Source organism: Tachysurus vachellii, chromosome 22, assembly GCF_030014155.1.
Source record: "Tachysurus vachellii isolate PV-2020 chromosome 22, HZAU_Pvac_v1, whole genome shotgun sequence".
In the NCBI taxonomy this organism is placed as follows: Eukaryota; Metazoa; Chordata; class Actinopteri; order Siluriformes; family Bagridae; genus Tachysurus; species Tachysurus vachellii.
In genome coordinates, this window is record NC_083481.1 from 3,155,658 (window position 1) to 3,182,326 (window position 26,669).

At 37.5% G+C, this 26,669-nt stretch overlaps 1 protein-coding gene across 1 annotated transcript; it reads left to right on the plus strand.

Annotated features, from left to right (window-relative positions):
• Nucleotides 1-977: 977 nt before the first annotated feature.
• Nucleotides 978-26,320, plus strand: slc41a1 (solute carrier family 41 member 1). The gene is made up of 11 exons (XM_060858556.1): nucleotides 978-1,142; nucleotides 2,548-3,571; nucleotides 8,929-9,036; nucleotides 18,247-18,318; nucleotides 18,521-18,665; nucleotides 19,360-19,506; nucleotides 20,426-20,573; nucleotides 20,659-20,738; nucleotides 21,097-21,231; nucleotides 22,105-22,253; nucleotides 25,166-26,320. The coding sequence occupies exons 2-11, from the start codon at nucleotides 3,122-3,124 to the stop codon at nucleotides 25,349-25,351; spliced, it is 1,620 nt and encodes a 539-aa protein (XP_060714539.1). The 5' UTR covers nucleotides 978-1,142; nucleotides 2,548-3,121; the 3' UTR covers nucleotides 25,352-26,320.
• The last annotated feature ends 349 nt before the right edge of the window (nucleotides 26,321-26,669 follow it).

Below are 26,669 nucleotides of genomic sequence, written 5' to 3' on the forward strand. Positions count from 1 at the left end.
TTATAGCCCCCTGACTGTCATATGATCTTGACTCTTGAGTTTTTCTCAGTGAATCTTACTGTGTTGGTTCTACTGAATGTAAATAAATATGTACTATAGTACTTATTTAATTCAGATAAACACATCATATTTAGATCCTATGCCAGCCTTTGTACAAGCTACATCGGTGTGTTAGCAAAAGCGATCTAACTGCACTAGCCACGTGCTATCGGACGTAGCAACAATCTCTGCTACTTCCTTCAGAGCTTTAATTTCTTCGTACACATCTCGGTACACATTCAGGTCATGAGTGTGTGTGTGTGTGTACTGTATATTCACGAGCTATGCTTCACAGTTCACACCTGACATGTCATATAATTTATCTGAGGAATAATTCGAGCCAATCAAGATTTGTGTCTTTGGATCTATACAGAATGAACCGAAAAAGTGTCTCTGACATCCTTCATAGCTCCATGTGGCTTTGTTGCAGTGTAGAAAATGGCCGCCTGTCACTTTGTTTTTGTAGTAATTCCCCTCTTAAGTACTTATTAGCTTATTTTAGATCAAATTTGTATACTGACACTTATCTGTATAATGACAGTTACCCCAGTGTTGACAGTGATAATATTTACTCAGTGATATTTTCACTGCGGGTCACGTGGTATACATTTCGAAACTCTACGATCTGAGCCGAGATGAGTCGAGCCGAGTCGAGTCGAGTCGAGCCGAGCCGAGCCGAGCCGAGCCGAGCTGAGCCGAGCCGAGCCGAGTCGAGTCGAGTCGAGCCGAGCCGAGCCGAGCTGAGCCGAGGGCGCGAGCGGTGGCGTGATTGGTCCACGCTGCTCCGCTCTGCTCCGCGCTCCAGCCGGGGGAAAATATTATCATCATCATCATTATCAATCGGGCTCGCGCTCGCTTTTACGCACGGCACTTCCTGCTTTCGTACGAGTGATACAAAGAGGGAGAGTGAGTGAGAGAGAGAGAGAGAGAGAGTGTGTGAGTGTGTGAGTGTGTTAGAGAGATAGAGAGCGTCCAGTGGAGCCATGAAACTAACTAACGGCTCGGTTACTTATTAACCCGTGTCCGGCGCAACAACCCCGGTACATAAGGCATGCGCAGCGGCGTGGAGGCCGGAGGCTACCGGGGACCGTCCGTGCAGGAAGGTAATGTGTGTGTATATCATCTGCTTCTGCTGGGGCTGCTTCAGTGTGCGCGCTCGGTGCTTATACATATAAAGACTATTACAAAAGAATTATAAGGGAAATTATCATAATCATAATAATAATAACAACAACAACAACAACAACAACAACAACAATAATAATCATCATCATCATCATCATCATCATCAAATGGGTAATAATAATAACAATAACGATAATAATAATACTAATAATAGTTATAATAAAAATAATAATACTAATAATATTAATATTAATAATAATAATAATCATAATAATAATAATAATAATAATAGACATAAGTGCTTAACCCATATAAATCCCTTTCTTACACTTGTAAGTATTACCTATTTACTTATCTGTTCATATATTATTTATAAGTAAATGTATTATTCATTGGATGTCTTTTTGTTGTTGTGATAACTATGGGCCGGTAGAAAGGATGAGATTGTGAAGCAGAGGCAGAAGCTGCAGACCGGGAGGTTTTAATTTACGCTGCTCTGTGTTAGAGTGTATTTGATCAGACTACTAAGTAGGGGAGTTTGTTTCGGTGTTGGAGGTAATGAGGTAATTGAAGAAACAGGTCTTGCTCCATTGCCGTGGACACGCTGGAAATGAGAGGTGGCTGTTTATTTAAAGATTAGAATTAGAAACAACAACAACAAAAAAAAAAAGGAGAAAGAAACTAAATCATTTAATATATAAAAGTTGAGTCATGGAAGAACCTTGCTGAAAAAAGTCCAGCTTGGTCTGAGAGGCTACCAGAGTCCAAAACACAGGTTAGGGAAGCTAAGCTTGACCAGCTGGTAGCCTATTAGTCCTAGATGGATTTGCAGCAAAACCCTTTAAAAAGCTTTAAGAGGAATCAGAATCAGATACATTGGCCAAGTGTTTTGACACACACAAGGAATTTGGTTCCAGCAGTTTGTGACTCTCAAAGGTACAGACATAAATAACACTGTACTATACAAGAAAACAATGCAGACGATGAGATACAATATAGACAGAATGAGCATAAAATATGAATATAGAATGAATAAAATCTATAAAATATGAGTATAGAATACGAACGATCAGTTAATTACATAAAGCGTGGGAGTGCAAATAACAATATTGTGCAATTTGATGCTTTTTGTGCAATATACAGCAGCAGTAGTGTGTAATATACAGATGATTTGATGACTGACAGTCCTGATAATGCAGTACTTGTGATAAGAAGCAGTGAATATACTGTAATTATGGAAGTTGCAGGATACAAACGTCTTAAAACAAAACACACAAAGATTAAAAAAAAGATTTTTTTAAGTTGATTTCCATTCACTTCTTCTGATTGATGTCCTTTTATATATTTATATACTGTGTATTTCAATTTGTTTTTCTTCCGCAGGTGATCACTGGACGACGATCTGACCCCATACACGTGTTCCTTGTAACACGATCGCTCAGCTACAGAGACCTTTAAATACATTTCAGGGTCCACGTGGTGTAAAGTGAGCCAGTACAACTGTCCAGAGCTGCTCGGGACATTGCTGCCAAGTAAGTGCCTTTTTTTTGTCACACCAAAAGAGAAGCGAGACGTGGATCGCTTCTCAGACGTTCAGATCCTCCCCCGACTTAAATACGGCAGTGAAGTTCTTCTAAGCAGATTGTAAAATGTACCCTCCTCTTATCGGTTGGCCTTAAAAAAAAAAGAAGAAGGAGAAACGGCTGTGGTGAATGGGGAACGTAATTTGTATGCTACCGAAGTTCAGGCAGGATCTTATGCAAAGCCTGGAGAGGGCTAAAGCACCTGCCTCTTTTACTCAACCTGTAGAGCGCGAATTATAAACCCGAGGAGCCGAGGAGCCACGTTTTGGATGGGATAAGTGGACACTGTAGATCAGGTCAAGCACCGATTGAAACTTAAAACTACAAGCGTCCTTCGTTTCTTCTGATACGACACACGACTTCAAGGCTTCCGCATGGTCCTCTGGTCGAAAGAGCAAGACAAACTGCCCGACATGTCCACAGGGACGGAAATCATAGAGGTGAAGAAGGACTTCATCTCTTCGAATGGCTCGGTACACCCGGTCATCCTGGCTGCAGGAGCTGAGGAGAGGCAGCCGAGCGGCGGCGAGTATGAGCTCACCGAGGTGACGTCTTTGCCGGAGCAACCCGAGGCGGAAAACGAGCGGACGGAAGTGGTGGTGATCGACTGTCGCGCCAACGCCAAGGGTCAGAGGGAAGAGGACGCTCTGCTGGAGAACGGCAGCCAAAGCAACGAGAGCGACGACACGAGCACGGACCAAAGCCCGGTACCACCAGTTCCTCTAAAGGAGACGTCTTTTTCCATAGGACTGCAGGTCGTGTTCCCTTTCCTGCTGGCCGGGTTTGGGACGGTGGCGGCCGGGATGGTCCTGGACATAGTTCAAGTAAGTGTGTGTTGATTCAGACGTCTAACACGACTCATACTTTCTATTTAAATGGAAGAAATCCTAAATTTAACACAAATTGTCTTGCCACAAATCTACTGAATTTACTTTTGCTTTATTTCGAACTCCAAGGCCATTTTGTGTAACAGAAGATTTATATATATTTATGTCTTGAAAGTTCCCCAGAGACGGGGTTTTACAGGGTTTTACAGGGTTTTACAGGGTTTTGGCTCTGCTAACCTTTTGAGCAACTGAAAAGATATTAGGAGTCAAGGTGTTTACATTACACTCCATAAAAAGCCCTTGGATGTGCTGATCCAAGCATGTTGCTCCTTGACGATGTGCTTTTGTCCCCCAGAGACTTTATCACGCTGGTTTACTGTAAATCTGCACAAGGGCTGTAGAGTGGAACAGTTTTCAGTACAATTTAATTCTATTACTCAGTCAGTTCTTCCTGTTTTTCTCATCTGAATCAATCAGGCTAAATAACTGGACTATTTCCAGTGTAGTCTTACATTTCATGATCAAAACAGAGCAGAAACACCAGAGACACCAGTCAATTTTTTTTTTTTTTTGCTGAATCACTTCTAAATTCTAAATTGGAGACAGATGGAAGAGGAGGGCAATATGGTAAAAAAAATCATATCACGATTATTAATTATATCGAGATATCGAGATTATCACAAGATTAATTATATCTCGATATTAATCACGATTGTTATTCTTAAGTGCTATTAAACAACATGAAACATGACAAAAATTAAACAACTTCACACAAACTGATACAAATTTCGAGCTTAGTCTGTCATCGTATCACTCGTTTCCTAATCGGACGTTTGTCGTGGTGTATTGAGAATCTTTTTAGACGTATAATTCAAATTTACGGTTGAAGTCATGACCCAGAAAGTGAGATGACGCTCAGCTGCTTTGTTCTTCTAGATAACGTGTTGTTTATTTCTTTTCGCTGATTACTGCTAGCTAAGGCTGAGCAAAGTGACACAAATGATGGGATTACGATACCATTCTACGTTACGCAACCTGTTCAATATGTGTAGTATACGTTTGCTCACCAGCTGCCAGCGGAAATCTTTAGTTCTACACTGTCTACAAAATAAAAGTTGTAAAGGTTGAGTTTGTAATTACTATTTAAAAAAAAATGAAAACCTCCGGTGTTTCCATTGTTCGTGCAGCGAGTCAAGGATTCAGAGAGAGAGAGAGAGAGAGAGAGAGAGAGAGAGAGAGAGAATGACAGTGTGTGAGTACGAAAGTAAGGGAGAGAAAACAAGAGAGAGCGAGAGAGTTAGAAAGAGCAAAATAGTGAGATAGAATGAGAGAGAGTAAGGGAGAGAGAGAAATAGCAAGAGAATGAACAAGAGAGAGAGAGAGAAAGAAAGAAAGAAAGAAAGAAAGAAAGAGAAAGAAAGAGAAATAAACAGAGAGACACAGAAATAGAGACAGAGAGAGAGAGAGAGAGAGAGAGAGAGAGAGAGAGAGAGCACACGCTGTAATTACTCAGCCATTCTTTTCCCTGTTGACTTTGTGTTATTTTGTTTTATGTGCTTTTTTATTCCAGTTGGTATGAAAATAACTTTAAAAGCCTCTCAGTTCTCAAAAATGACATCCAGGAAGAACTGGCAGTCCATCATTACCAAAATAATTAGATTTATATTATATATTATACATATTACAGGATTTTTATAACGCCGCATCATCCACCCGTCACTTTGACGTCGCCCGTGCGCACCCTCGAACACGCCGAGCCTCATGGGAAATGGATTGCCCAGTTTCAGTCACAGAGACGAATGGAACTCATCACAAATGCATTAAATAATATAATCTTAAGAGTTCGATGAGGCTCCACACTGGAACCGCGAGTCTTAATGTAGAGACGTAATGTAGGATTAGGACTAGAGCTAGTCTTTACTAGCTAGTCTTTACCAGCGTCCGACAGAAACCCGATCTCGATCTGAGATGTTTTCTGTACTGTCGATTGAGCAGTTGTGCAGGGAAAAGATCAGATCAGAAGGTTTCCTAACCTGCTTAACCTGAGTCGACTCACCGTGAGTCTGGAGTGAGTCATCAGTTCTGATTATGACTGCGTTTTAATAACGGGGTCAAAGGCGTCAGTCGGATCAAAGCCCAGATCGTAAGGAGGAGAGAGAGTGTAGACTGTGATGCTCGCTCGACCGTTTAGCAGAGCTACAAATCAGCAAATTCTCCATTCCGGCTTGTTTTCATCCCTAATCGATGCTTAGACACGAGTCTTTTTTTATTCTTATTGTTTAGAAGCCTCTAAAGCATTAGAGTTAAGGCAGTTGGTCGTACAATCGATGCTTTAAACAGGATTTCATTTAAGTGACAGTTATTTCCAGATAAACGGTCAACAGTCTCGAAAGGTTGTTTGGAAAGTGAGGAAAGTGCCTGGTGTTTTGGTCAAGACACAAAAACAAAAAGCGAAGGAGAAGGAAAGTGAGTCCAGACAGCCAGCAGCCTATTTTTACCACCAGGAGGAAAACAGACTCAACATCAAGCCCTCACACCAGCCAGTGTCTCAGAACTCCCACAGGAAGCCATTTTGGGTCTACCACATCCAGACTGTCACTCCGTTCTTACAGGAATCAGTGCAGACAAACAAGTGTGGGCAGCGTCGTGTTCTCGCAGACGCGCTCTCCTCGTTTTAACACCAAACTTTATTTTATTGTTACTTATGAAAGTGGTGTGAGCTTTATTTTTGGTACTTCCGTCTGTTTTTAACACTAATGTTGTTTTGCAGTCCAAAGCAAAGAAACAGATCACATCTCTGACTTCCTGTAGGGGGAGAAAAGCGTGGTCGTTATCAGGAAGTCGAGTTTTTCCGCCTTTGAGTCACAGAAAGAAAGATTTTTTTTTTTGAAATGCTGTAAACCAAAGTTCAGCTGATTAATACTTTTATACACATAGGTGGTTTACTTCAACTTTTTCAGCTTTAATAATAATAATAATAATAATAATAACAATAATAATAATAATAATAATAATATTAACAACAATAATAATAACAATAATAATAACAACAACAACAACAATAATAACAATAACAATCACAATAATAATAACAATAACAATCACAATAATAACAATCACAATAATAATAATAATAATAATAATAATAATAATAATAATAATAATAATAATACTTTAATCATGCCTGACCTTTCAAACTTTAAAAAAATGCAGCAGAAAGCTGCCAAATATTGCAAAAATACAAAATAAATAAATACGGTTCAGTTTATTTACAAATTAAGATCAATTTTAAAATATGCAGCAACAGTCACAGGAATACAGCAAATGATAACAATATAAAATAAACTTAGTAATAATAAATAAACTTAGTTACCTTTGTTTCCCATCTGAATTTTTGTCATTTCAAACATTAAGATTCAAATATTTTTAAAACTAAAACTAAAACGAGAGAAACTTTTATAGACTTTTGCCTTTCTGTCACTGCTAATATCATGGATATAATAATCTTATTGTTTGCATGAAATCAGTGATAAAACTCATTATTGAGTAACTACAGTAAATAACAGCTCTGAAGTTGTGCAGTTAAGAGACATCTAGACCTTGGACCTGTATGTTTAAGGAGTTAATACATCACCGAAGCACAGAAACAGAATTGTATTAGTTAGTTTTCAGCACGGCTTCCCGGGTCATGGAGAGCAGCGTTGTGTACTGACTCCATGACGCTCGTGCCGTCTCCAATGCGTCACCGGATTCCTCCGTAACAGTTACACTGCTGGTGCTTCAAACATGGTGCAATGTGAGCCCCACTAAACCTGCAAGCTCTCAGGCTACAGAGGGAAAGCAGGAGAGGAGAGGAGGGGAGAAGGGAGGAGAGGAGAGGAGAAGATAAGGGAGGAGAGGAGAGAAGAGAAGAGGAAAAGGAAGGAGAGGAGAAGATAAGGGTGGAGAAGAGAAAGGGAAGAGAGGAGAGGAAAAGGGAGGAGAGGAGAAGGGAGGAAAGGAGAAGATAAGGGTGGAGAGGAGAAAAGGAAGAGAGGAGAGAAAAAGGGAGGAGAGGAGAAGATAAGGGTGGAGAGGAGAAAAGAAAGAGAGGAGAGGAAAAGGGTGGAAAGGAGAAGATAAGGGTGGAGAAGAGAAAAGGAAGAGAGGAGAGGAAAAGGGAGGAGAGGAGAAGGGAGGAAAGGAGAAGATAAGGGTGGAGAGGAGAAAAGGAAGAGAGGAGAGGAGAAGGGAGGAAAGGAGAAAATAAGGAAGGAGAGGAGGAGGTAAGGGCGGAGAAATGGAGGAGAGGAGAAGGGAGGAGAGGGGAGGAGAGAAGGAAGGAGGACAGGAGAGGAGGGCTTTCAGTAGCAAGGAAACCAAAGCCAACGTGGCAGAAGGCCAATTTCCAATTGATGTAGACCTTTTTTCTTCAAAGTGGCCCCTGTACTGCCAAGGAACCAAAAAAATGCCTGTTGTTGTATTCGGCCAAGCAGAAAAGCCCTTAGCTACAATTTTTGCTACTTTTTTTTATTGAAAGTGAAATGCTCTTGTTAATTCCCAAGTGTTGCATCTGGTGCCCAGTTACGTAGCTCAGCACTTTTCTCTCCTCTCTGAGCTCGGGTGAATCCTCTGCATTGATTTAGTTGTCTAATGTCAGGCCTTTAATTGCAGTGCGCCAGTGGGAAGGGTTCTAAAGATAAGCACTTTCTCCACTTATCGATCCGTACGGACTCTCGATGCACTGCATCAGCTTGAAAAATAAAAGAAAGTGCTAGCAGCTGCCGGTTACCCCAGTCATCAACTATTTCTTAAGGAGGAAAGCTGGATGAGGTTCAAACGGATGCGATCAGCGATGACTCCGTATCTGCTTTCGGCAGATGATGCGTTTGAAATCTGTGTCAGCAAAAATTTACTGCCGGCAGACGAAAAAGTAAAGGAGCAGGAAGCTTTCGAGTCGAACCGTATCTTTGTTTTTAAGAAAGAATTCAAATGAATTTGGTCTCAATGGGGGGATGCAAACTTTTGCACCATACTCTGGTAAGTTTATATTCCATATGGATGGTGAACGTCTTACATCGTGTATATTAAAGGTTCAGGGATTAATGTCCAAGAATATTCCAATAAATTTGCCTCTGCCAAAAGGTTTCATAACCCATAGGTACCAAGGGTGGCAATAATTTTAATAGTTTGAATAATAAGGCGTTATAAGAAGCAGATTTGCCTGAAGAGAGAGAGAAAGAGAGAGAAATATATCGAGTTACAGCTCTGAATCGATACAATGGTAAATGAAGGGCATGGAGAACCTTACTGACCTCACACGCTTGAGGAACCCATGACGCTGATTGTTTTATTCTCCTCGTCTCTCCCTGCAGCACTGGAAGGTGTTCTCCGAGGTGAACGAGGTCTTCATCCTGGTGCCTGCTCTTCTGGGCCTGAAGGGGAATCTGGAGATGACTCTGGCCTCCAGACTGTCCACCGCAGTGAGTTTAACCCAATAACCTCCAAAAACCAGAGTGAAGCAGTTTCTCAGAATCAGCGCCGTGCTGTCGGAGAAAAATAACCGATAACAGTGTAGAATCATAGACAGTGTCGTAATGTAACGGAGTACAAACACTTCTTAAGTAGAAATTTCACGCATCTGTACTTTACTTCGCTATTTAAATCTATGTCAACTTTCACTTTGACTCCACTACATTTCCTAGATAAAATGTAGACTTTTACTCCGTTATATTTCCACTAAGCGTCTTCGTGACTCGTTACTACAAAATAAAATCAGAAGAAATGTGTGCGACTGCAATAAGGGAGGTTTGGTGAATCACAGCTCCTAGATTGCATTACGCACGTCCGCACGCTCTACGGAGAAGCACAGGCACACGCAGCGTGCACGCGCAGTCAGAGCTGGAGGCGTTTATCTATAACGTTAATCGGCGGAAAGCCGCAAAGACGGCAACCAAAAGCAGTGAAATGTCACTATTCTTATTACCAGAGTTGTAGCACAAACAAAATATTAATGCAAACAATCCATTCAATACTAAATAAAAATAACATTTATTGATTTGGTCTTTGTCTTGTGAATATTTGTTTATTAATGACTGCATTCATTAGACACACTGTTTGTAGAGAATGCACACATACATGAACTGATCTGATTCAAGACCGACATCATTACATCATGCATAAAATTTTGGTGTCCACTTTTGCCATTTTAAATAATACCATAACTTTTGGCTTACTATGTAGTCATATAATATATAATATAAAACTCTTCTTGTTTTAAATTCTCACTGAGGGCTAAAACCCCCTAAAGATGAAACCCTAGAACTGCCCCTGATCTTATGCCTACAGAAAATCACTGAAATTTTACTTTTTACTTTTACTTCAAATACTTAAGTACTTTAAATATCAGAAAATGACTTTTGATACTTAAGTACAGTAAATATCAGATACTTTAAGACTTTTACTTGAGTAATATTCTAAAAGGTAACTTTCACTTCTACCAAAGTCTTTTTCTAGTACGATACTTGTACTTTTACTCAAGTATTGCTTTCTAGTACTTTATACAACACTGATCATAGAGGATGTTTTTTTTTATGCAGTACTGTATGTAGACTTTCTGGAAATCATCTTCTAGTAAAGATTTCCTCTAGCATCATCATCATCTGACTCCAACCTCAACAATATCAGGGTCTATCTGATTGGCTTTATTTTATTAAGTAAGATATTCCACACCTCCCGTTTTATCAGCTAACTTCAGAACGTTCGTGTAAGTCAAGAAAGATTAATTCACCTGAAGGAGCTAATTTCGGTCTAAAAGCCTTTCTTTATGATAGATAGATCACAGCACAAGTAGGAGCCCGATACACAGATTTCCCTTCTCAGCTTTATGACCTGACCTTTGTGTATCACACCAGGATGTGTGACCTTTGCAAGAGCATGTTTACGCTGAACGCTCCCTTATTTGTGGTTTAAGACGACAGGTTTAAAATATATAAATATGTGTTATTCCAGCTGATAGAACTAGCAGAAGAAGGACAGAGAGGAAAGCGTCATGGCTGCCAGCTACCGTTTGTGTCTGTTAGTTTTATCTCACAAGCAAAGCCGGTTTCATGAACAGCCGATAGCTGCAATAAAAGGGATTCAGACCATGGCTGTGTGACATGTTATCACAAAGAAATCACCGGCGTTCAATAAGAACTGCCGATTTACTGTGGCGTAAAATAGGTGGAGCGAGAGATGTAAACATTTCGGAGAAAACGCGAGTAGGGATAAAGCTACGGCTTAACGATGAATGACAAAATGGCAGCTATATTACACAATAATTCATTTCTGTGACCCTATGTAAATGAATGGCGGTAAACGATTCCAAACGATTCACCCGAATGATTCCTCGAGTCGATTCCTGTTGTGCGTCTTGTATGACTTTTCTTAACTTCCCCTTCTCACAACCTGCTGTTAGTTCAAGAAATGTGGTTTTATCGTATATCCATCTAATATATCATTTATTTTCTGTAACGTCTATACAGAGTCACGGGGAACGCAGCAGGGGACACAGGAGGGGCATCCAACGATCACAGGGGCAAAATCACACACATAAACACACTGGGATGAGAAAGGAATCAAACCCCGGAGGTGCAAGACAAATGCAAAAGAGTTACTAGAGTTAGCTGGATTTTCTAAATCAGACAAAAATCTATAGAATAAATCAGAGCACGTAACAAATACCGCACTGATTTGTGTTTTATTTTGTGTGTTTAGCTGATGTTGTTTCTTATCATAACTAAATGTGTTGTGTTTTGGCTGGAATGCCTTGGATTCTCAAGACGTTTCATTTTAGCAGGACAAAACACACAGAAGAGAACGAATAAGTTCAGTACGTTTCTGTCATTTCTGTTGCCATCACTAGAAATAGTACATTTACAGCATTTGGCAGACACCCTTATCCAGGAAGACTTACATTTTTATACAACTGTGCAATTGAGGGTTAAGGGCCCAGCATTGGCGGACCTGGGATTCAAACTTGTGAGCACCCAATTAGTAGTCCAGCACAACCACCTTAACCACTAGGCTAGCACATCCCACAGTAACGTTCAATACTAGAGTAGAGCGATTTGAGCGACAATGGTGGAAAGAATGACCACCAGATTGATCTAAGGTTCACTGACGGAGTTCAAACGAGCAAAATCTAAACAACTCCTGACAAACGGAGTTGTGTGAAACATGTCCAGTTCTTTACCAGCTTAAAACCGAGCTAATCCCGATAAGCACACGAGTGAGCGAGCACACCCTTTGCCCTAAAGCGGCTTTCTACCTTCCGTGATTTGCCCTAAACAGCTGGAACTGGATTGCATGGAGCTGGATTGCTGCTGCAGACATTCCTGTGGGCGCTCGCTCACCACACAGACTCCAAGAAACTTCAACACGTCTTTATAGCAGCTCACTGGGGCTTTTTAAACACTCTCGCTGTACGACGATGCTGTGCAAAAGCCTGTGCATGAGGGAAAACATCCTAAAAACTGATTAATGACTATAAAATGTCTAACAGCAGCACAGAGACTTCACACAAGTCCAGCTTTATAAACAGATATTTTTACTTTTGCTCTAGAGAGGTTATGGAGAAACCAAAAGGAAGAAATTCTTTATTTAGAATTTATTTATTCCTTTTTTTTTTGTTAGTTTTTCTGTCTGTTGTTAACTGTTATCATATGGATTCTCTTAAGTAAAGAAAAAACATTGTATTTTATTTTATTTATTATTAATATAATATAATATATTCTTGTAAATAAAATTTATTTATTTATTTGTTTATTTAGTTGTTTATTTATTTATTATAATAAAATATTAGATTTAGGTGTTCTCTTATTACTAAATAATTGTGATCTCTTCAATGATCATAATATTTCATAATATTCCATGTCACCAGTCGCTGCATCTGATCTTGCCGGAAATTATTTTGCGGCTTCTTTTCTATAAATTTTCTTTGTGAACAAAGCGGATTTTTTTTTTCAATTGACAGTTGAAAAAAGCAAGATGGATTAACATTTTGGACTTTATTTAAAACTCCAATCCAATTACCATCAGATTAACAGCACTGTTCATTCCTAATTATCGTATTATATAAAAATATAATCCAACAGAATTAAATACACCTGACGATGTTTTGCCTAGAGGTCCGGCATCAGACGACAAAAATAGAGCTGATCGAAGCTAGCATGCTGATTTATCTGATCTAACAACTAAAACAAAACGTTTAGGTTTACTACGTAAAGCTCTGCAATGTAATAATGTCCCTTTAAAAAAAAAAAAGACAAACAAAAATATCTTCAAAAATATTTAACATTGAAAAATAGTTTATTTCATTTCACAGTAAACTTTGTAATTTTTAAATGTCTCAAAAATGTTTTTATGATGTTTTTAAAATTTTCAAATTCTTTTCATTTTAGTATTTAGTTTGTTTTAAACCGGAGACATTTTTATTTATGTTTTTGTTCCATTCTATATGTTTCCATGGTTCACACTATAAACATGAAGGTTTACTTATGGTCATTTGTATTAATAATTCGTTTTTTTAAATACTCTACTGAATCGTGTAATAGCATTCATCAATTCAAATCTTTTATAATATCTTGAGCACATTGTCATGTATGACTAATTCGGTCCAGAATATTCCGGATATCATTTCCAGGCTCATGACTCAGCTGTCTATCTCATTATCTCGACAGTTATCTGTTATTCCTGATCTGATTAGCATCCTAATCTCAATCATATGCCAGTGACCCTGTATGTGTTTGAAGGTTGAAACCCCTGGAGCATTAAATCACACGTCTATGCTGAAAAGTAAAGGAATCGAGGTAGAACTGGTTAACGTTCCTGTTTCTGTGTTACAGCTGCCCAAATTCACATGTTATCAGGCCCGAGTCGGTGTGAGTGCCAGACTCGCCGGGTTTCCCCCTGACTCTGTTTGTGCCACGTAAGATCTCACACAATACGGAAGAGGCGCCGTAAACTCCTGGCACAAATTCTGTTTTCTCCAATTTCAAACTCAAACACACACACATATGCTGATCCTCACACATCCACATGTACTTCCCCCACTGAATGGCCTCTTCCACCTTTGTCCTGGTGCCAGGGACATTTGTTACGTAGCAGTGTAGCTAATATTCCCTTCTAGCACAGCGGAGGCAAAAAGACTGCAGGCCTTTTCATTGACATCCCAGTGTGACCAATCAGGACGAATGTATGCTAGGAGCGGTTTAAACTCCGACGTGTTTACGCAAGTGAGAGATAAAGTAAAGTGCTGCACAGGAAGTACTACTACTGCTTTGAAAGATAATGAACGAGAAGCACAGCGAGTCGGGTTCAGTGGCAGCGAGAGGCCGCTCCTCTCTGGGAAAATATATTCCACCCTCGTCCTCATGCTTTTGTCCTAGTCGCCGGTTTAGCCAAAGCTGTGCTTCCACTATATACTAAAGCCCGAGGCTACTGGTTAGTGTAAAGACGGTTTAACCACACCCAGGAATCCAGCATGTGCTCGCTTGAGCCTTACGTACTTACGTTCAGATTCAAATGCACTGAATTAATTTTGAAAATGCGGAAATTTATTACTGTAGGGTTCATTTCTTAAAGCCATACTGTAGTGTCCGAGTCACTGGACGTTAGCGCTGTTAGAGAGAGGGATGAGATAAGTGCGGGTCAGTCAGCAGGAGGAAGATGAGATGGATGCGTGAGTCAGTGGCTCAAACCCCCTTTTGTCCCGAGAACTGACCCCTGTTTGTTCTCACCAGGCTTCGAGCCGATGGCATTTCAGAACACTGGATATTCTCATTGTCCAAACTCCAAGGTAGATAGATGTTCAGCTCATGGCTGCTTATTTTGCAGTACTTGAAACAAACAGACACAAAGCACTTTTAAATGATACTTGATGTTCGCATGCGTGAAATTATTTTGCATTAGACCGCAGAGCTGTGAAATTCTCGATCGCGTCGGCTTTTAATGCGGACGCTCCTCATAAACACTTTTTTTTTTTTAAATGTGTGTTCGGTGAAATTGTGTAGGTTTGGAAGGAGTCTCCAGTGTCAGAGGTAAAACTGCATGGGAAAGTCTTTGGGACTTTGTTTTATTAACTTCAACAGACATACAGTAATAAAAGAGCAGCCCGTGAGAAAACGGCTGTTTATAGCTACTAACTGACTTATGTAAATGTACAAAAACTACAATGCGTCGTTCTTTAATTAATATAATGTAATGAATTATCAATTGTTGTGGTACAAGAGGAATCTCTTCAATTATAGAAAAAACAATCAACATTACCATGGTAACAGGAACTCACCACTGCATCATTGATTATTTTGCTATAACAGAACGATTTGAAGCGTTTACCTGATTAATAACGGGCCAGAATAATAGCAGAAGAGTAATTTTAAAAAATTTGAAGCACAATAAAAAAAAAAAATTCTATTCTATTTATTATTCTGTCAGTACTGTTGAGTCCAGACAATGTTCTCTTTATATCAGGCTTAAAAATAGTTGTATTGTACAACCCAGTTACTGTACTGTTTGAGTTTCAACCACAGGAAAAAAGAAAATCCTTTGAACAGCATCCAACAGACCTGATCAACAACATACTTACTAAGATTAAATTGTCAGCTTTGTTTGACTTACTGACCAACAACATGAACAACTCTGTTTCTCATGCTTGAGATATATTACATATATCTTTAGAGAAACTTTGCTATGTCATGTTGACACTAACAAAACCTTGTGATGTTTGTCGTTTGTCTCTTGTTGGTGTGTAGCAACATGTACTGTTGTTGCTTATGGGCGTGAACTGCACAGAATGTTCTGTGGTAAAAAAAATGTATAGTCTGAAGCTAACTATGCAATTTGTGCGCATCATTTATTTTTATTTAAAGGTGCCCTTCCACACAAAACCGTTTTTACTTGGATTTTTTTACGTATATGTGTTAGGTCCATATGTGTTTGTGTTGTGTTGTGAATGTGAAAACGAACTGCTACCTCCCCGGTCAGTTCTAGCCACTTAAAAGAAATAAGGGGAGAAATCAGGTCAGTTGGAAAAGCTGGTCACTCTGTCGTCAGAGTGACTGAGCTCATTACTATTCATGAGCTCTCCCACTTGAGACCGCGCCCCCAGAATTCGTGTAGCTCAGTGAGTTTCCTATACAGCAAGGATGGCTGAACGTCAACGGGCTTGTGAAGAAGCCATTCTGCCGCAATTCAAGGTGATTGTAAACAAATTTCCTCTAGACTAGGCTACTTATTGCGCCGGGTGAATGAATAGTCATGCGCTCATATCCTAGCGGTTAGCCAATCGGAGCCAAGCAGCATAGTTCATTTGAATATTCATGAGAACTGGCGCAAAGTCTTCCTGCAGGCTTTCTATACCACACTAGAATGGCTTGAAACAAGGTAACAAGGCATTTTTTCCACAAAAAAATGTTACAGAGTCCATGGTAAACTTCAGACATTACCACAAAAGTAATGAAATACGTGTGGCAGGGCTCCTTTAAATATTGTATAGCTTCACTGGCAAGTAAACAAAGCAGGCAGACTGGACTAGCAACGTACAAACACAAAAAACATACACGTACACATATATATGGATGCATGTTGGTTATCTCGTCACTTTGGCCTGTTAAGGGGTGGAATATATAAAGCAGGAAGCAAACAGAGGGTTCTTGATGTACGAAATGCTTCTTTCTCAGAGTGCTTGGCTCTTTGAAGAACATTAACAGCAGTGAACGTTCTTAAAAATAAAAATGCCATTAGAAGAACCATTTTTGGTTCCTCAAAGAACCTTTTAGTCAATTTATACTTCTGGGAAAACATCCCATTTTTCCATAGCACCATAAAGAACCTTTTTATAGTCATAAAGATCCTTTTTTCCACTACAAAGTAATGGAAACGTTTTAAGGTTCTTTGTAGAAACATTCATCCTGACCGAGAACCATATAAAACCTCTATTTTAAGAGTAAAGGTAAACATTTACTACAGAGAACGTTAGATTATAAAAATGTTCTTTATGACTTTAAGGTTGTTTTAAGAACCAGTTACTGAAAGGCTCTTTGGGGAACCAAAAATGGTTCTTGTACAGCATCAGAGAAAAAGAAAACCCCTTTTTGGTTGTTCCTGGAACCTTTGTTTTTAAGAAATTCTTCTAGTAATGAAAACCAGGATAAATCCGTTGTAAGTTTATTCGTAAGTTGTAGTTAAACTACAGTCAGACCACACATCAGTCTGAAGAATCATTTGTGTCGTTTGGAGTTGACACTTTTTTGTGTCATACATAGTTTGTACAGATTTGGGAAGTGAGAGAATCTTAATAAATATATCGTCGCTGTCGGGCGGAATCCTCATATCTTTTTCTCAAATCCTCATTATTTTTCAGGAAATGAAAAAAAACGCCGTACCTTATCTGCAGTGTACAGGGTTTATTCCGCATTGCAGTGGATTGTCTTGCGCTAAATTCCTGTCCTCAGACGAGCACCAGAACTAGCGGGGGTCAAGATTTTTTTTTCTTTGAGCCCAGTGTTTTGAAGACATTTACCTCAGAAAACGTGTTGATTCGTTGCGACTCTTATTGAGGAGAAATATGCTGCGAAGCCTCGCGAAGTGAGGAAGAGGTGGACAGTTGAAGTGTCCAATGGAGTTATGAGATTTGCGCTCAAGCTATTTTCAAGACTTTAGATTGGTTAATAACTTGTAAAAATAACAGACCCACGTGGGGACTGACCAATAGCATCGATATATGAAAAAATATGAAAGTGACCAAATTTGGACATACGAGGTTTCCGCCCGTCAGCGACGATATACATAAATGTAATTTGTTAATGAAATCGCAGGTCCGGGTCACATGTTTGATAGTGTGAAAACAGGCTTAGTTGTTGGGAATTTTCTTGTTCTGTCATTATTTAGAGGAAATCAATAAGTATAACACATGTAGTGTAACTTTACCAGTCCTTAAAAACATTAGATCTTTTTTTTATTATGTTATACATCGATAAAGTCCCTTACTCACCATTGTATTCTTTATGATCTGGTGGGTTGGACATCACTGACCACTCGCAGAAAACAGCATTGGTATATTTTTATATATAAAAGCCATGCTAGGTAAACTTCCAGCTTACCTCTGTACCCTCCTCTCAAAAAAAACGACAAATCGATACTGTCTCAATTCTGCTAGTTACTGTATCAGCTACGCTCCTCCAAGTGGTTGCTTTTTAATGTACCCAGGGTTTGGACAGATTTGGGGAAAAATGCATTTTCATACTATGCACCATGGGCATGGAATAATTTGCAAAAAGATCTTAAATTAGAAATGTGTATATCAATAAATACATTTAAGACCATCATAAAAAATGTGGTAAAGGAGACATGTAGTTGTTTTTCTTGAAGAAGTCCTTGTATTGTATGATTGTATGTATGTATGTTTTTACTATGTTGTGTTTATGTATGGCTGCTACCTTGGCCAGGTCTCTCTTGTAAAAGAGATTTTTGAACTCAATGAGACTTCGTGGTAAAATAAAGGTAAATAAATAAATAAAATCGATACTAAAATTGTAAAAATGTTGTAATAACGTTGAAATGGAAGCTTCAGATATTAGAAATAATAAGCTCAGAAATCTTTCTGCGGTCATGCTATAACAGGACTTCCTGTGTTCTTTTCTGTCCTCTAGGCTAATATTGGACAGATGGACACAGCCAAGGAGATGTGGAAAATGATCATGGGAAACCTCGCACTAATTCAGGTACATCCTGTAAAACACTCATGGATTTGACTATCGGATATATTAAGAGTTCTTGTTTTTTATCCTGGAAATAATCCAAAATGTTGATAAAGTAAAATGATCTGAGTTAAACAAAAAAAAAGGAAAGCTCAGCATATTTCTATGTCGAACAAAGAGAGAATGAGTTTGATATATAAGCGAGACCATGATGTTCATATCACAGGTTCAGGCCACGGTGGTTGGGTTTCTAGCCTCCATCGCAGCAGTCATTTTCGGCTGGATCCCAGAGGGCCAATTCAAGATAGGTCATGCTGTACTGCTGTGTGCAAGCAGCGTAGCTACAGCCTTCATCGCTTCCTTGCTGCTCGGTGAGAGGACTGACGTCTTTTTGTTTAATCCTGTACAGAAAAAAGTCTACTTATATAATTCTAATCATATAACGAATCATATAGTAAAGAAGACTGTAAAAAAAAACGTTGAAAATAGACAGGATCGGTTCTTAAATCTGATTGGCTGAGCCACGTTTGAAATATCTGTTCGGTTTCGCAAATCTATTGAAACACCAACTAAATTCTGTATCAGTGCACCAGCTTTTAATCCTGCAAATACAGAAATACTCATCTGTTGTGTTGCTTAGCAACCATTAACAGCTAACACGCTGCGTTTCGTGCTGGTAGAATTGTCCTGCATGCGAATATTTTTATAAAACTTAGCTTTGTTTATTGAACACTGTATTGTTGACAATTTGTTCAATTCAATTGAATTCAATTCAAGTTTATTTGTATAGCGCTTTTTACAATGGACATTGTCTCAAAGCAGCAGAAGTCCAAGTCCTGTCTGATGATCAGCGTTACCATAGAAACAGGCGTAAAGTATATTTCTGTTGTCGAGTCTTCACGTTGTTTTGGGAACGTTTGGGACGTGCGTCTATGTCGCTTTTACTCACTACAACGAAACAGGAGACCTGAAAAGCCCCAAACAGCCTGTAGTCATTGTGTACAGATCAGAGCTTTTCCTTTGTTTGCTTGGACACCATCACAGCTGATGTTTCCTCCAAAACAGGCCTTATCATGATCGGCGTGATCATCGGCTCCAGAAAGGTTGGCATCAACCCGGACAACGTAGCCACGCCCATCGCAGCCAGTCTCGGAGACCTGATTACTCTGGCGTTGCTGTCTGGCATCAGCACTGGACTCTACCAGGAGCTGGGTGAGTGAGGGATTCTGGGTTAACTACTGCTTTTAAGGGATTATAGGTGGCATCTAGTGGCAGCATGCACTTAGCACTTGGGCAGTTATAACTGTTTAATGTTTCTAGAATTTTCCCAGAATTTGCTGGGTTGAAAAGAGATACTAGTTATGAAGCACTAAGTTTTAACACCAAGTTTGGGAAGAGTTTTAATTTCTTCAATTTTTTTTTTAATGCATGTACTGTAAGCTTGTCTGAATTAATTACAATGAGTTTCTGTTAAGGTCTTTAGCTTGTCTACATTTCGTTTGCCTGTGAAAATGTTCAAGCTAACTCACTACACGTTATGAGTTTTAATGTAGCTGTACTACTGGTCATTGTGGCAAATTCCCTCGTCGAAATGTTTCACCTTTTACTGTGTGAATTTGCATCGTCTCATCTCTCTGTTGCCTGGAGTCCAAATCCTGAATTAGTCATCTAAATAAATATCCTAAAAAATAAATTAATTATAATTATAAAACAGAAAAATAGCTGCAGATGTTCCCAGTCTGAGTCTTGCAGTAGTTTCTTTGACCACACTCGGTTTTATAAAGTGCAATTCAGCATCAGTTTGACTAAAAAAGGCATGAAAACCGCTTCGTTTAGAGTAATTGCATGTTTTTCCAAAAGGCCAAACAGTCAAGATATAAACATGTCCTAAAAGGTGAACCAACACGATGTCTACATGGCAGAGAGTAGGTGCTAAATTACACCCAAAAGAAGGATGATTGCGTCTGGAGTCCCCAGGTGTCTGATTTGTGGTTAGCGTGGTGTCATGTTGGTCTACATATTATAACTCAATAGATGCACATTTTCATGCTTTGTGTAAAAATAATATCGTTATTTTAAAAAAAATGAATTGCGTTAAACCATCCTGCTCTGTCGGTATTTTTTCTCACAGATTATAACGATTATGCCAATCCACTAGTCTGTGTCTTTTTCATCGCCTTGACACCCATCTGGATCCTGATTGCACGGCGAATCCCCTCCACTCGAGAGGTGCTCTATTCAGGGTGGGAGCCTGTGATTATCGCCATGGCAATCAGCAGGTACAATACGGAGATACTCACACACCCGAAATCTTTCACCTCATACCATTTTAAGGTCTGAAAGATCACTGAAACTATTTTGCAGTGTCGGAGGCCTCATCCTGGACAAGACCGTGTCCAATCCCAACTACGCTGGTATGGCGGTGTTTACTCCGGTCATTAACGGTGAGCATAGTCATTAATTCTAGACTTTTCAAGTAGTCAAATATGGAACCCTTTTCTTCACCACATACAGACAAACATACACACAAACACACACATGCACACACATACACACACACACACAATACAAGAAAGATGATCTGTGTTTGACTGTTTCTGCCTGTAAATTATGTGGAGTTTATTTATTTATTTATTATTTGTTTATTTATTTATTTATTTGTTTGTTTGTTTATTGAGTTTATGAGTTTCTTTAAAATGATTGTAAGTTTTTGTTTTTAATATTGTTCCCCTTTTAGAATAATCGATGCAGAGTTATTTAGTCAGATTGAGCGTGAATGTTGTTTGTGTTGCCCTGCTGTAGGTGTGGCAGGTAACCTGGTGGCGGTGCAGGCCAGTCGCATCTCCACATACCTGCACATGAACGGCCTCCCCATCACCGAGCCAAATCCGCCACCTCAGAAATGCCCCACGCCGTGCAGCACATTCTTAGGCTCAGGTATAAACCAGAACTCGCTCGGTAACTCCGAACTGTTACATCAGACTTGTGTGTCAGATCTGTGTAGGAAGTTGATTGGAATGGCTAAGAATGACATCATAATTGTAAAAAACAATTATTCAAATGAATTTGTGGTGTACAAAAACTGATATTTTGATTTTATGGATTTCATAGTATTTGCTTTAGCATCTAATAATGGAATTTGTCAAATAAAGCTATACAAAAAATTATATAAAGGATAAATATTCATTGCAGTAATGAGCAATGAATAACTTTTATATTTAGCAAAAGATACAAATAAATAAAAACCCAACAAAAGGCCTACAGCCTGTAAAATTAAAAGAGGAACTAATTTTTAATATTTTTTTTTAAACTACATTTTTTAACAGCAAAATTATTTTATAAACATTTCATTACCATTTTTGACAAGAATGACAAGGTTGTGTTTAGACAAAAGTATTTAAGTATGGAAATTGCAAGAATATTTATATTTTTAACAACTAATCTTATTGAGCTAGATGTACTGTATATCTTGTATTTGTTCTTAAAAAACATTTTATTTTTAAAAACATCATATACAATATAATAATAATAATAATAATAATAATAATAATAATAATAATAATAATAATAATATAGTGTTACATTAGATATATAAATATTATGTTCAATATACTTTTGTGGCTGTTTATCCACTTAATTTAAGAATGATTAAAAAATAAACATACACATTTTTTATTTAAAATTATTTATTTGAAACTAAAGTTATTTTGTAAGATGACACAGTTCATGAAAGGTTTAAAACATCCATGACCTCGAAGATTGTAAATCACCCAGATGATGGACAGGGTTTCCTCCTGCATTTCTCCACAGGCGTGAATTCCCGTTCTGCCCGAGTGCTCTTCCTCCTGGTGGCTCCTGGTCACCTTGTTTTCCTGTACACCATCAGCTTAATGCGGGCCGGACACACCACCCTCACCTACATCTTCATCGCTGTTTACCTGACCGCTGCCTTGCTCCAGGTACGCAGAGTAAAAAAATCTATAATAACAAGAAATACAGGTTTGTCAAGTTCCTGAAATACATTCTTCATCCAAAAAAGAAATAAAATAAAGTTCTAAAATAATATAAATCTGCTTACTATACTACTGGTATGTTCCACAATACTAAAGTACCATACAACGTTAAAATACTATGTAACTATGTGAATACTTTTCTACTAGTATATTCTATAATAAATATAATTACTATAACGCGCTAAAATACTCTCTAGTACTATTCCATACAAATTAAATACTATATAACCCTGAAATAATATTCTACTATACTCCATTAATATACTCTTACTGCTACACCTCTATACCACATAATTATAGTCTAACACTATACTATACCATAAACATTAAAAACTATACAACATAAAAATACTATTTAGTACTCTAAATACTATACACCTTTACAACTGTACTACACTACATTATTCTAATACTATACTACACAATTATAGTTTATACTATTCCATAAGCATTAAATACTATACAACAATAAAACACTATACAACTATACTACACTACAATTCTCTAATATTATACTACTATAAAAATACTATACTAATGTACTACAGATCAATACTCCAATACTATACTGCTACACTATTATAGTCTACCACTATACTATTCCATAAACATTAAATACTATACCGCACAAAAATATTATACTACTATACTTCATTAATATACTCTAATTCTGGACTACTATACTACACTATTATAGTCTAACGCTATACTATACCATAACATTAAATGTGGTGTACTATATTAGACTAGACTAGACTAGACTAGACAAAAATACTATACACTTTTACAACTATACTACACTACATTATTCTAATACTATACTACACAATTATAGTTTATACTATTCCATAAACATTAAATACTATACAACATTAAAATACTATACAACTATACTTCACTACGATACTCTAAAAATCTATCTAATCGCTATACTACTATAAAAATACTGTACTAATGTACTACAGCACAATACTATACTACTATACTTCATTAATATACTTTAATACTGCACTACTATATTACACTATTATAGTCTAACACTATACCATACCATAGCATTAAATGCTGTATTACTATACTATACTATACTATACTATACTATACTATACTATACTATACTATACTATACTATACAACTGTGCTACACTACATTGCTCTAATACTATAGTACACAATTATAGTCTATACTATTCCATAAACATTAAATACTACTCAACACTTAAATACTATACAACTATACTACACTACAATTATCTAATTCTATACTACTATACTATTCCAGAACACTAAATACTATACTACTATACTATACTATTATAGTCTATACTATACTATACTACACTATACTACATCAGAATACTACTACAACTATTTTACACTACATTATTCTAATAGTATACTACACAATTATAGTTTATACAGTTCCATAAACATTAAATAATATACAACACCAAAATACTATATTACTATACTACTCTAAAAATACCATACTAATATACTACAGTATGATACGCTAATACTATACAACTACACTATTGTAGTCTAACACTATACTATTGTAGTCCAACACTATACTATACCATAACTGTATTGTAACTGTTATACTATACTATACTATACAATACTATATTATACAACTGTACTATACTACATTATTCTAATATATAGTACACAATTAGAGTCTATACTATTCCATAAACATTAAATACTATACAACTATACACTACAATTCTCTTATACTATACTTCTATAACAATACTATACTAATGTACTACAGCACAATACTATACTACTACACTATTATAGTCTACAACTATACTGTTCCATAAACATTAAATACTATACAGCACCAAAATACTATATTACTATACTACTCTAAAATACTATACTAATATACTACAGTACGATACGCTAATACTATACAACTACACTATTGTAGTCTAACACTATACTATACCATAAAATTAAATGCTGTATTACTATACTATGCTATGCTATACTATGCTATGCTATACTATACTATACTATACTATACTACACTACACTATACTATTCTATTCTACTAATCTATACTATTCCATAAACATTAAACACTAAAATACTATACAGCTATACTACACTAATACTAATCTAATACTATACTAATTTACTATTCCAGAACACTAAAATACTATACTACTATACGAGACTATTATATCTACCATACAACACTATACTATACCATACTATATTACACTATACTATATTATACTATATTATACTATACTACACTATACTATATTATACTATACTACACTATACTATACTATACTATTCTATTCTATACTATATTATACTATACTATACTATACAAATTAAATTCCACAATATTCCATAACATTACATACTACTAAACACTAAAATACTCTAATAGTGTACTATTCACTGACATTAGATATACTATACTACACTAAAACACTAAAATACTATGCTATTCTACATTCTACTATAATGTTCAACATAAAAATACAATATAATTTTGGGAATGTAATTCCTTAATAATAAAATATTAATATAGTGTTAAAAAAAATAATCAACCGCAGTATGTTGTAAGTTCTGTTCTCCTCTAAAGTTGATTATTTACCCATAACAGCTTGTCCCAACATATGTTATGCTTTAAGTTCATATTACAATTTATTATTTATTACAGAATGTTACCCTGCACCTGTTACCCATTTGTACCCATTTCACCGAATGTTGTAGAACGTCCTGTATTCACTTACGCCGCAGCGGCTGTAAAAACTTTACTGTATGAAACCTGTATGTTCTTACTATAGAAACGCTAATGTTTTTTCATTTAACACTGTGATATCCTGCAGGTGATGATCCTGCTGTATCTGGCTGACTGGATGGTGCAGTGGATGTGGAAGCGAGGGATGGATCCCGATAACTTTTCCATTCCCTACCTAACGGCCTTGGGCGACTTGCTAGGCACGGGCTTCCTGGCTCTGTGTTTCCACATCCTGTGGATGATCGGCGATAGAGACACAGACGTGGGTGACTGAAAGGCTTTGCTGAAGACCCGCGGGAAACCTCACAAGCCTTTATTTATCAAAAACGAACCAACAAAAAACCATCACAATGAGATCTGCGATATTATGGCTATAATAGCCACTATGATTATAATAATAACTTGTAATATTATTGCTGAAGTAGTGGTATGTAATGATTATTACATTATTGCTTATCTTCTCATGGGAGAAGAGAAATCCTCATTATTTTTCAATGGGGATGTTCTGCCCCCCCTTTATTATTGCTCAGAGGTGTTGGCAGCAACGTGGCGGGGTTTTAAAAAAAGGTCGAAGTTTTCACTAAAATTAGGATGTTCAGACACACTATGTGTAAGTGATATAAATGAAGCAATTAGTGGAAGTTTTCAGACCACAGCAAAGTGACCTTGAGTATGCGTTGATTACCTCTTAGGTTCCTCATTAATCTTTGAAAAGTTGGATAACTGGAACGTTCTTCTTTTTTTTTAATCTCTGAGCGATCAGCAAGCACGCTTAGCTCGCAGACGACAGAATGAATCAGAAAAATAGAACAAATTTTTTTTTTTTGTTTTTGTTGTTGTACCAAGACCGAAATGAAAACTGTTAAGCTCTAAAATTGTTCAAGACAAGGCTAGAAGTCTGAATTCAGCAAGTCACCAAGCTGCACGTGCAGCAGTTTAATCTAAGATCAGATCAAGATCATATAGCTCACCTTCACCAGGTATTATAAAATAAGGTTAAACATGCCTGCTGCTAATAATAGCTCCTGTACTGTACGAATAGAGGAATAAATGCACCACATACGGTTAGCCACTTCACTTTGAGGCAGAGTCAGGGGATCCTGAGCAGGTCAAATAACGCTGTGCTTTTTTTTTTTTTTTGGATTCTTTGCGAGCATGTAACATTTTTCTATTAAACTGTTGTTTTAATAACCTTGCTACGAAACTTAGAAGGGCTAATTTGTAATGCGGATCCGACGCATGATGGGATGGGGTTGTGCGGAGATGAGCGGATTTGGTGGGGTGGGGTTTGGTGGGGTGCGTTTATTTCAGAAAAACAAATACTGACTTTCTCATTGATGAGCCAAAAGTGTTTGCGCCAACATTCGACTTAAAGTCATTGATGCATTCATGACTAGAAGACCTGAACGACGACTATAATGGTATAATAATCTAGACCCTATGAAAACTTGAACTTGCTAATGGATTGTCTTATAAGAGCAGATAATCTTCAGTACTAGGCTTTAGAACAGGAAGATCCTTAATTATTTTTAATCACTAGTTAATACATGTACACAGAGGTGCCAATATTTACGGTTTAGACAGAGCATTTT

Excerpts from the sequence above, each read along its gene's own strand:
- slc41a1 (XM_060858556.1), top strand. The coding sequence starts at position 3,122 with ATGGTCCTCTGGTCGAAAGAGCAAGACAAACTGCCCGACATGTCCACA. Across the intron at positions 3,572-8,928 it reads TGGTCCTGGACATAGTTCAA|CACTGGAAGGTGTTCTCCGA; the intron begins GTAAGTGTGTGT and ends CTCTCCCTGCAG. Across the intron at positions 22,254-25,165 it reads TGACCGCTGCCTTGCTCCAG|GTGATGATCCTGCTGTATCT; the intron begins GTACGCAGAGTA and ends GATATCCTGCAG.